The following is a 12,176-nucleotide window of genomic DNA, read 5'->3' on the forward strand; positions in this document are numbered from 1 at the left end:
GCCAAATTCATAGAGACAGAAAGTAGACGGTGGTTGCCAGCAGCTGGGGGAGGAGGAAGTGAGTAGCTGTTGTTTACCATTTTGCAAGATTAAAAAACTCTGGAGAGCAGTTGCATAACAATGTGGATACACTCAGCACCACTGAACTGCATGCTTAAAAGTGGTTCAGATGGTACAGTTTATATTATGTATATTTTACAAATATATTTGAAATTTTTTTAATCAATTAAAAAAACAACTTTAGACATGTGTGTAAGTTTATTCACGGCAGTCTGTTTATAATAGCAAAAGCTTACGGCAACCTAACTGCCCAGCAGTTGAGGACTAAGTAAATTATATGTCCATACCACAGTCTATTACTGTGCTCTATAAAGAGACTGGAGAAACTCTCCATGTGCTAATATGGAATGACGTCCACTTTATGTCGGTAAGGGAAACAGCTAAGTGTAGGGCAATGTGCACAGGCATGCCACCACCGTGTAAAGGATGGAGGAATGGAATAAGAGTATAAGGTATTTACGTCTGCTTGTATATGCATAAGGAAACTCTGGAAAGAACAGAAGAAATTTATAATAATGGATACATATGGAAGGGTAGTGTGGGAACCAGACAAACAGGGACAAGGGCGGTGGGAAGTTTTTACCACAAACCTTTACTAATAGTATTTTTTTATTCTTGGACCATGTGAATCCATAATCTTTTCAAAAATTTAATAAATAATTTCAATTTCCAAAATACATTATTTTATTATTCAGAGTGAGACTCCTTACCGACATATCTCAATCAAAATCGGGATGTTTGCTGACTATCGAGATGCGAGGTTTCTCCAGTGTGTGTCCCTTTCACACAAGGCTCACAGCCAACAGGGAGGGCTCAGCAACCACGCCAGCTGAACAGAGTGACATCCATGAAATTACCTTATCGACAACCTTCAGGTCACAGCCGGCCTTCAGCAGGGTTTCCACCAGCTCCACATTTCCAAGATCAGCAGCTACATGCAAAGGAGTTTGCCGTCTCTATCACGAGAAATTGCAAAAATGTAATGCAAGCACGTTAAGGAGAGAAAAAAACTTGCATAGTAAAAAGACAAAGGAAGGGAAAGTCGAGGTATCCTATATAGCATAAGGGAAAATAGAGCAGATCACATATTTTTAAATAGGTTCAGGGGACGTTCATTGCAGTGTTATTTATAACAGTGAAAAATTGAAAGGAAGTTACATGTTTAACAAGGAGACTCAGATAAATTATGGTATATCCACACATTGAATCAGTAGGCAAGCATTAAAAATGATTTTTTAAAAATGATTTCAGTATGAAGTACCTAGATAGTCAAGCTCATAGAGACAGAAAGTATAAGGGTGGTTGCCAGGGGCTGGGGGACAGGGAATACGGAGTTATTGTTTAATGAGTCTGGAGTCTCAGCTTGGGAAGATGAAAAAAGTTCTGGAGATGGATGGTAATGATGGTTGCACAACAATATGAACGTATTTAATGCCACTGAACTGTACAGTTAAAAATGGTTAAAATGGTAAATTTTATGTTATGTGTATTTTACCACAATAAAAAATGAATTCAAGGATTATTTTTAAAAACAAAAAATGCTTATGATATAACATTAAAAACCTTAGGAAACAACACTATATCTATCTGAGCTCAATTTATACATAAATATTTATATAGACAGAGAAGGAAATACATCAATGATATTAAGAATGATTTTTTTTTTTTTTTTTTTGCTGAGAAAGATTTGCCCTGAGCTAACATCCACTGCCAATCTTCCTCTTTTTGTATGTGAGCTGCCACCAGAGCATGGCCACTAACAGACGAGTGGTGTAGGTCCGCGCCCGGGAACCAAACCCAGGCCACTGAAGCAGAGCATGCTAAATTTAACCATTAGGCCATTAGGGCTTGCCCAAGAACGATAATGTCTTGATAGAGGAATTAGAGGTTATTTTTATTGCCTCTTGATGCTTTTCTCTATTTTGTAAATTTCCTACATTATAAAGTATAATGGAGTGCAAGACTTCTAATTTCTTTCTGGAATAATCATTTTCCTATCAAGAGGATGAGAGTGTTTCCAAAGAAACACATAAAAACACAAAAAAATCACCCATCTTAACCTCCCACCTAAAGGAACGCTGACGTGAAGACATTCCTAAAATATTAGGACAGAAAGGAACATTGGTTATGATCTAGCCCAACCCCCAAACCAGAGAGAGGAAGCAACTTCCCCCTGGCCACACAGCAAGGCAACAGCATCTAGCCCAGGACTCTTCCTACCAGAGCATAGGGCCAACCTGCTTGGGGTGTTAGTATAATTAATATCAAAAAAGCATTTATTGGGGCCGGCCCAGTGGTGCAAGCGGTTAAGTGCGCGCGCTCCGCTGTGGAGGTCAGGGGTTCGCCGGTTCCGATCCCGGGCGCGCATCGACATGCTGCTTGGCAAGCCATGCTGTGGCAGCGTCCCATGTAAAGTGGAGGAAGATGGGCACAGATGTTGGCCCAGGGCCAGTCTTCCTCAGCAAAAAAAGAGGAGGATTGGCAGATGTTAGCACAGGGCTGATCACCTCACCAAAAAAAAAAAAAAAAAAAGCATTTATTAAAGACACACTTTTGGGTGGCAATGGGGGCTCATTATCCAAGATGTCACAGTTACGCAACAAATCCATCAAAGGTCTATACCAACACGGAACAGACACAAGTGGAATACATCAGGTACCAACAAAATCCCATCTTGACAATGCTGCTATAAGTCTAGAAGGCAGGAAACGCACCAAAACATTAACAAGAGTTATCTTTGGGGGATTACAAACAAATGGTAAGTTTTTAGCTTATTTATGTTCTCTTATTTTTATACATTGAGTGTATTCCTGGTCTAACAAAAAATTGAAATGCTGTAGTCTAGTTCTATAACCAGATGGCAGCCTAACAAACCCTCATTCTCTGGAGTGGATCTAGCCAACTCTGGCGAAACCGAAATTGCATGGAGCAAAGATTCTGCCCATTAGGAAAGAAATGGGGCATTAACATAGTTGAACACATAAGTATATTTAACAACAAGAGGGGTCTTTCCCCCAAACTTTCAGAGAGTAAAAGATGGGGGAGGAAGGTCCCTGGCAGAAGGGAGGGGCAAAAGTGGGGGTGCGTCTCCACTTGGCTGGGGCACAAAGGAGCTCACAGGCGGGAGGTGGAGGGGCCTGCAGAGGTCGGAGCCAGTGCTCTGGGCTCCCCCACGGAAACCGCGGGGATCCAGTGGGTCAGGACAGGCGCCCAAGGCACCGCGGCTGCTCCCTCACCTGGGGACACAGCTGAGGCCTCCCGGGAAGAGGCAGCCGGACAGGCGGGAGGATCCGGAGTTCTCACGCCCTCAGGACTCCGGAAAGGCTCCTCTGACCCCCGACAGCTCCTGGAGGAGGGCGGCTCAGGCCGGGGAGCAGGCCCCCATCAGACAGCGCCCACACCCATCCTCTTTAGTCTCCACCTCAGCATGTCCATGTCCAGCCAGTGAAGGATTCCTTTTACGCGGCATTTGGCTCTGCTCCAGCAAACTGAATTATGGCGTTTGTTTTTGTTTTGTGAGGAAGATCAGCCCTCAGCTAACATCCATTGCCAATCCTCCTCTTTTTTTGCTGAGAAAGATTGGCCCTGGGCTAACATCCATGCCCATCTTCCTCTACTTTATATGGGACGCCGCCACAGCATGGCTTGATGAGCGGTACATAGGTCCGCGCCCAGGATCCGAACCTGCGAACCCCAGGCCGCCAAAGTGGAGTGCATGCACTTAACCACTTCGCCACCGGGCCCACCCCTCATGGTGATTTTTTTATTCCAAGAGGTCTCTTTGCCTTTGGGCAAACGGAAGACACATTTAGTCTCTAATATAGAAACAAAGTTTCCTTCTTATAGCAGGGGCTCTCTGCCAATTACAACACTTCACCTGGGAGAAGTGGCTTTTGATTTAAAGAGCCTCTGGCAATTTACCTCTGAGCTACTATTTATCTCTCAGAAGTGCAGGGCCTGTTAAATGTGAAGTTGAATAACACACTGGCCGAACCCCAGCTGTGTGCCTGAAAAAGACAAAGTATGTGTGCATGAGTGGGAGTGAGGGTGACAGAAGAAAAAGGATAAAAAAGAGTGTGCATATTCCTCCCAGGAATTTTCAGGGAACTTGAACTTGATCAAAACTACCCCTAACACGCACTGCGTAGCAACATGAAAAAACAGACTCTCCGGGCTCTGACTCACCCAGCTTACCTGATTTAGGACGTCAACACCATGCTGTGCACTCAGTAAGCTGTTCACCACCGTGATGTCGTTGTTGATAACAGCTAAGTGAAGAGGGGACTCCTTAGGCTGCAGAAAGAAGTGACAATTTCAAACCCAGAAGATTCTGGCTTCATCATTCAGATCAAAAAGCAAATCATTTCAGCAGATGTGTCCGGATAATCTCCCGAGGACCGAGACTGTGCAGCGGGTGCAGGCCCAGAGTCAGTGCCCAGCCATCACCTCCTTCCCAAGGCTGAGCAGCAAACCTGCTCCCCGGTGATCATCCCTTCTAGAACTAGGCATGAGCACCTACAATGGGCCAGGCTCCTTTAGGACGCTAGGGATTCAGTGTGAACTTGGCCCACTCTCAGGAATCTTCCAATCTAGTAGGGTAGGCAAATATTAATTTTTTTTAAATCACAAAATAAATATAGAAATTACAAATTGTGATAAGTGCTTTGGAGGAAAAGTAGAGAGTGGTATGAGAGCACATGTTGGGCTGGAGAGAGGGCTGACCTTTCTGGAGGTCAGAAAGGGCTTTCCTGAAGAACTGACATTAGAGCTCAATTATGAAGGATAAGAAAGTATTCAATAAGCTTAACCGCAGGACTTCTCAGAGCCTTCAAAGAGCTCAAGTGCAGTGGGAACAGCCACAAGGAGGACATTCACATTCAGCATGTCCTGAATTGACGTGATCTAGAGCTCTTTCTCCCTAGAGCATGTTGTGGGACTAACGCCCCACTCATCCAGGGGCACTGTTCTCGAGGTCAGCCCTCCCACCTACACAGAGTCCAGCCACAGTGTGTTTACCAAGCTCTTGAAGCCTGCTTCCCTTTCCTCCTTGTTCCAGGATAGAACGCCTGTCTTCCAGCCACATGCCACGCTCTTACCCACCTCCATCGTGGGCTTCTTACCCAGCCTGCCAGGCTGCAGGACCCCCCACCACAATCACACACTTACCCTCCTACTGCCCCACTCCCCCTGCTGCCACTGGCCGGTGGAGGCAAGAGAGAAGGCAACTGAGAGGGAAAAAAAGGAGGGGAGAATACAGTCAAGGCATGAGAGTGAGGTGAGGGGCGTCCAGTGGGGAGGAGATGTACAGAGGGAGAGGTGTGCAAGAGCAAGGGCGGGAGACCCAGTGCCAACGTGCAAACAGCTGTTGAGCTGCAAGCAAACAGTAGGGACAGGTGAGCAAGGGTGAGAGACGAGGACGGCGGGCAGTGGTGCTCCAGCGGGACGGATGATCCTAGAGAGGGTGAAGAGGACGGGGGCAGTGGTGCTCCAGCGGGACGGATGATACTAGAGAGGGTGAAGAGGACGGGGGCAGTGGTGCTCAGTGGAATAGACGATATTAATACGCAGCAGTGATGTATGTCCCAGTGGTGTCTCCTCTGATTTAAACACTAGGCAATAGCATTTCATTCACAATAACCCCAGCAGTTAGGTCTTCTACGCCCCACTTCACATGTGAGGCACAGAGAGATGAAACAACCTCCACAAAGCATCGCAGCTAGGAAGCAGCAGAGACAGGATTTGAACCCAGATCTTCCTGACTCCGACAGGGGCACCAGGCTCCTTCCCAGGAGACAAGGGTAGATTGATGGAAGAGAGATGTAGTGAGTTGGCAAGGGTGTACCAGCACACAGAGGAAGAGAGGAGGGGCAGGGAGGACACCATGGCTGGGTAAGTCAGATTGTCCAAGGGTGGGCAAGAGAAAGGAGAGGCAGACAGGGCTGGAGGGGCAGCGTGAGGGGAAGGCTTTCTGTGCAGCCTCTTCTGCTCAGGAAGAAGCTTCTCTCTTGAGGCACTAAGCATGTAAAAAGAGAAAGCATCCCACGTCCCAAGGAAGTGGGCAGTGTCCTTCCTGCTGGGACCACCAGCCTTGCTGGGGCCCAGCCCCTCCTGAGAAACAGGATGCATCCTTGGATGAACCAGGCAAGTTCAGAGCCAATTTCCCCAACGCCATTCTCCAAAAACTACCAGCCATGGTTCAAGTCTCATCCCTTCTCTTGAGTTAACACAATAAATAGTAATGGCTAAGCAAGACCAGAGGAAATAATATTCTCACAGGAGAAATGAAAATAGACTGAGAATCAGAGGACTGTTTCCCATCTAATTCCAGCACAGAGGGCCTTTGTTAATTCTACCAAAGCCAATTCAAACTTTGGAAAACCTAAATCAGCCTCAAGGATTGACTTTCAAAAGAAAAACAAGATCGCTCAGTGAAGGGGGAAAAAATTACCATTCTCCTTCCTATTCACAGCAGCTTCATCATTTTCCCAGACTGATAAATTTAATAAAAGAATAATGGCACCCCTAGACACGAGAAAGTTTTCATGCAGCAAATATCAATACTTACAAAGATTTCATTCTGTTCATGAACTTCAGTGACTTTCTAAAATTCATCCCTCGGATTTTATTTCTCAAGATTAAGTCTCAGTCTCCAACAGAAGTTGGTCTGCCTTCCCAGAAAGAATTCCTCCTTTGTGAATACCTCATCCCCCCAGGTATCTGTGAGGAGCATCTCCCACTCAGCCATCCTCACAGAGCCAGATCAAAGGCCGAGTTATGAGAAGAGACTCACTTCCACCTTCTGGCGCAGATCCACGTTCTCATGGAGAAGAAAGCTAACAAGGGATGCGTGGCCATTCTGCATTGCTATCTGCAAAGCACTGATGTTGAGCTGCAAGAGACAGGTGGAGAGGGCAGGGAAGGATCCCCATTAGAATCCACCATGCTTTCTGCTGTTCAGCACATGGTAGTCAATCAATGCTATGAAATAGTATGACTATTTAAAAAAGAAAATCCATCGTGTTTCTAATTATTTTGGGGGGCTCTTTGTTGCTTCTAAGTGTCTCCCATAAAAGAGTCAAAGTCCTAGGTAACACGTGCCCCAGGCAAATATGAGTTAAATCTCTGTTTCCCTTCTTCGGAGGTGTGAAGTGGACTAGGACCAAGTCTTCTCGCTATACACCCTGCAAACCCCCTCCTTGTGCCACACCAGCTGGCTTGGTATTGGCCCCAAGAAACGCCTCCTGACAGCAGTCTCCCTTTGAAGGCGGGGCTTCAAGGCTTGGCACAATGCTGCCTGTGTACAGCGCTCCCTCACGGCCCGTCACTCAACTCCTTCAGCACCTCCCCTTCCCTCTGCACCCACCGCCTCCTACTGCTCCCTGTGCCCAACGGTCCTCACCCAGTGTCCATGCTACATGGCAAACCGCTTTAGGTCAGCGCCTGCTCTCGATCATCCTGCCATCCTCCAAAAGGCCTAGCACGGTGCCTTGCAATAATACAAGGTCAGTGAACAGTTACTTACTGATTAATTCTAAGATTGCTACAGAGTATTTTCAGGTCCTCCAAATAAGGATGCTGTAGGATATAAGGTTTTCCTAAAAGGGCTGCATAAGTATCTCCCACCCCACATGCTCTTCTGCAATATGACCGTGCCACTTCCCCATCAAGCAGTGGGGTTTATTTCTTCACCTCGTTGAATCTGAGGGGACCCTGTAACTGCTTTGACCAACAGAATACGGCAGAAGTGACAGTGTGCCAGTTCCCAGTGTGGCCCCTAACTGGCCTGGCAGTTTCTGCTCCCTACCTCATGGAAGCCAGCTGCCGTGCTGTGTGACGGCCAAGGCACATGGAAACACTACATGTTGGTGCTCTGGTCGAGCGCTGACAGCCAGCCTCAGCCGCTAGACATGGGAGTGGGCCACTGTGGACGTCCACTTGAGTTAAGCCTTCAAATGACTCAAGATCTGGCCAACATCTGACCATAGCCACATAACAAACCCCAAGTAAGAAGCTCCCAGCCCTGCCCAGTCAACCGTCAGAGCCATGCAAGATAATAATACACTGTTTTAAGCCCCTGTGCTTTGGGCTGGTTTGTTATGAAGCAACAGACAAGTGGTACAGATGCTAACAGGAAGGATACACACTCCGACTGACTGCAGTCTGGCTTGAGCTGATACGAAATACCTACATGACCTTGGAGGGGGCCTCTCAAGCATGGGCCTCTTTGTCCTCCTCTGTAAAAACGACATAACCACCTATATTAGTTTTCTATGGCACTAATAACCAATTGCCACCAACTTAGTGGCTTAAACAATACAAATCTATTATCTGACAATTCTGGAGGTCACAAGTCTGAAATGGGTCTCATGGGGCCAAAATAAAGGCCTTTCTGGAGGCTTTCAGGAGAATCCATTTCTTTGCCTTTTCCAGTTTGTAGAACCACCCACATGCCTTGGCTCACGGCCCCCTTCCTCCATCTTCACAGCCAGCAATGGTGCACTGAGTCCTTCTCATACTCCATCCCTCTGACCTCCTCACCCGTCTCCCTCTTTGGCTTTAAAGGACCCTGGTGACAGCATCAGGCTCTCCTGGATAATCCAGGATAATCTCATTTTAAGATCAGATGATGAGCAACCTTAATTCCCCTTTGCCATGTAACATATATTCACAGGTTCTAAGGATTAGGATGTGAACATCTTTGGGGGCCATTATTCTGCCTACCACACCAACCTACCCCTTTCTCTCAAACCATAGCAATACTGGGAGAATAAATGAGTTAGTAAATGTGTACAGTAACCATAACTATCATTTTATTCATTTCACAAAAAATTACTGAGCACTTTTGCGCCAGGCACTATGTTAGCTAGTGGGGGATAGGACTAGACTGACAAGCTCTCTGATATTACAGTCCAGTGGGGGTGGACAACCACGGGATCTACAGATGGGTAGATTGGCACATCCGTAAATCAGCACACTTAGAATAAATCTGTTTATTAGATTCTAGATGTTATTAGAAGAATAACATCAGCTAGTGATAAGTGCTACAATGAGAAGTAAAAGAGTATGACTGGATGGCCACTTCCCAGTGAGTGAGCAAGAAAGGCTTCTTGTATAGCGTGACATTTAGACTGAGATAAGAATGGTAAGAAGTGCCCCCAATGGGAAAATCTGAAGCGGAAACAAGTTCGTGAAGAACCCAAAGCCAGGAACCCTACAGTAGGAAGAGCTGGGGAAGTCTGTTGCATTTTACCCATGAAGCACCACAGGCACAGTGTGTAGGGCCTACAGACTTTTCTTTCCTTTTATTTTTTTTGTTTTGGTGAGGAAGCTTGGCCCTGAGCTAACACCTGTTGCCAATCTTCCTCTTTTTGCTTGAGGAAGATTGCCACTGAGCTAACATCTGTGCCAATCTTCCTCTATCTTTTTGTATGTGGGATGCGGCCACAGCATGGCTTGATGAGTGGTGTAGGTCTGTGCCTGGGATCCAAACCCGCAAATCCAGGCTGCTGAAGTGGAGTGTGCTGAACTTAACCACTACACCACCAGGCTGGGCCCCCTACAGACTTTTTAAGAGTGAAAGAAGTATCTGAAATCTTAAAAAAAAATTGATCCAAGATACCAAAAGAAAATCCCAAATTGAAGCGAATAAATATTTAATTGACATACTCCTACTTCATTGATTGTTAAATGTAATATTCATAAAATATTCATTACATTCGTAAACCATTGGTAGGTTAAATTTTTTCACCTCCCTCATATTCCCAAGTATGCATAGAGTTCTAAGAAATCAGAGTCAATCATACATTGGGGGATTTACATGACCAAATAATTGTAAAAGCACAAATTAAAAAGTCTTTAAAAATAATTTACAGCAAAAAAAAAAAAAATGTATTTAATGTGGAATGTGGGAGCACTTAAATATGTTTGATAAGACGTGAGGGTAGGGCCTCCAGAAATGAGTTCTAGGGTCTACAAAAGTCTCCCCTGGCGCTGGCAGTCAGTAGGGCCCAGAGGAGAGCCTGGTGCCCAGACTCAGGGCAGCCTCTCCACGCAGCACAAATGCAGGAGGCCTCCGCCTTCACTGAACCCATCATCTCACTCCCATTCCCTCCGCAGAAATGACTCAACTCCTTACGCCCTCCTCGTGGTTGGGGGTGGGGACACAAAAGCAATCTCCTGGAGACGAGACTAAGCAATGTCACAGGTGAATCAAAGCACTCGTCACAAGATCAAACAGAGTGATCGCCTACAGATGTGAAAGCAAGATGAGTCTAATGCAGCCCCACGGTAACGTGCGTCTGTGCTGCTGGCTCCTCGCTTCACACTGTTTCCCCGGGGTCTTCACTGGGTTGGGCGGAGACAGGTGTGGACAGCCAGTGGGGGCAGGAACTGTGCTAATGACCCCAGGGGGAAAACTCAAGATCATGTAAAAGCTGAAAAACGGACTTCAGACAATTTCCAGGCTGCCTAGATAAGGCCGAGGCCATAAGGATACGGACAACGTGGAGCCTGCAGTCCTAGTCAGGTAGGGAGACCGAGCATGTGAAAGCCATTACACGGCACAAGCCCTCCGAGGGCGAGAAACTGAGTACAGGAGGGAGGGAGGGCACAGAGCACTGGAGTGGGCCAAAGGTGAGAGCCCAAGGGGATCTTGCCAGGAGGGAGGGCTTTCCAGGGACTGAAGGTGGCTGCAGACTGGGGGCAGGAGGCACCTCTGTAATGACTGAAGAACAGTACAGCCCTCCACACCCTGAACCTTTCCTGGGCCCCATGAGTTCTTAACTTTGCCTTCACTTATCACATAAATAACCTGCAGCCTCAGTGGGAATCACCACACACTATCTTCATTTTCCACCTTCTCGCAATCTTGTCCACATATATATAAATTTTATATGCTGAAAATATATGTACAAACACATATTGTTTTTTCAATTAGGGTTCTATCATGAACATTTTTCTATATTGCAATATATTTAGTATTTATCATTAATATCTTTTTTTTTTTTTTTTTTTTAAAGATTTTATTTATTTTATTTTTTTCCCCCCAAAGCCCCAGTGGATAGTTGTATGTCGTAGCTGCACATCCTTCTAGTTGCTGTATGCGGGACTCGGCCTCAGGATGAACGGAGAAGTGGTGCCTCGATGCGCACCCGGGATCCGAACCCGGGCCACCAGCATCGCAGCGCGCGCACTTAACCACCAAGCCACAGGGCCGGCCCTCATTAATATCTTTTAATGGCTACATAATTTTCCAAGAAATAGGCACACAGAGCTTTTACTGAGCCCTCCCCCACCATTCGCTGCACTTACGGATGTATCTAATTCTTGGCTATCGGAGTAACTTTAACATCTATCACTGCATGTAGCTCTTTCCCCCTCTAGGATTATTCCCTTAACATAACTTCCCAAACATGGGTGGAAAGGAAAGTGACAGATTGCTTTTCAAAGGGTCATACAAATGGACACTCCTGCCGGCCGAGCACAGGGTAGAAAACATTACTCGTTAGGGATTTTATTCTTGATTCTAGTGTTTAACTTTGTACGTTCTGAAGAGGAATACATTGTGCTGATATGGAGATATCTCCAAGATATACTGGCAATTAAAAACAACAACAACTAGGTGCAGAGCAGTATGTATATATATATATGTATATACATAGCTACCACTCATGTGGGGTCGGTATGTAGATGTGCCTGTGTTTAGTCACATTTTCCATGTGAATGCCTGGAAAATTCCTGCAAGATTAAATAAACTATTAATACTGTTAGGTATGGGGAGGTGAAATTGAGATGAGGAGTTGGAATAAGACACTTTTTATCATATACCCTTTGGTACTATTCAAATTTTTTGGTTATTTTCATTATAATTTAAAATTAATTAGAAAAACAGAAAACGAAACTAAAACCATCTGAAAATCAGGCCATTGCCATGGTGAGGAGCTCAGGCGCCGGGCTTGAATCCCTGCACTGCCACTATCAGTCATATGATCCTGAAGCCGGGTACCTGAGGGTTCTGTCGATATCCAGTAAGAACAGGATTGCCTTTTGACCTTGTTCCCAACACAGATATAGACGAATCTTGTCAATTTGCTGTTTTCTTGTTTAACTTGAGGGGT

At 45.8% G+C, this 12,176-nt stretch overlaps 1 protein-coding gene across 1 annotated transcript in view; it reads right to left on the reverse strand.

The window, feature by feature from the left end:
* The window catches only part of ANKDD1B (ankyrin repeat and death domain containing 1B), a 59,281-nt gene that overhangs the window by 13,746 nt on the left and 33,359 nt on the right, over positions 1–12,176 (reverse strand). The window contains exons 8-10 of the mRNA XM_087430339.1: positions 6,851–6,949; positions 4,255–4,353; positions 918–1,016 (exon numbers count right to left, since the gene is read on the reverse strand). Coding sequence (XP_087286465.1) covers positions 918–1,016; positions 4,255–4,353; positions 6,851–6,949 — 297 coding nt within the window. The remainder of the gene's footprint in view (positions 1–917; positions 1,017–4,254; positions 4,354–6,850; positions 6,950–12,176) is intronic.

This window comes from Ceratotherium simum, chromosome 4, assembly GCF_057802395.1.
Source record: "Ceratotherium simum simum isolate JZ-2026a chromosome 4, ASM5780239v1, whole genome shotgun sequence".
NCBI lineage: Eukaryota > Metazoa > Chordata > Mammalia > Perissodactyla > Rhinocerotidae > Ceratotherium > Ceratotherium simum.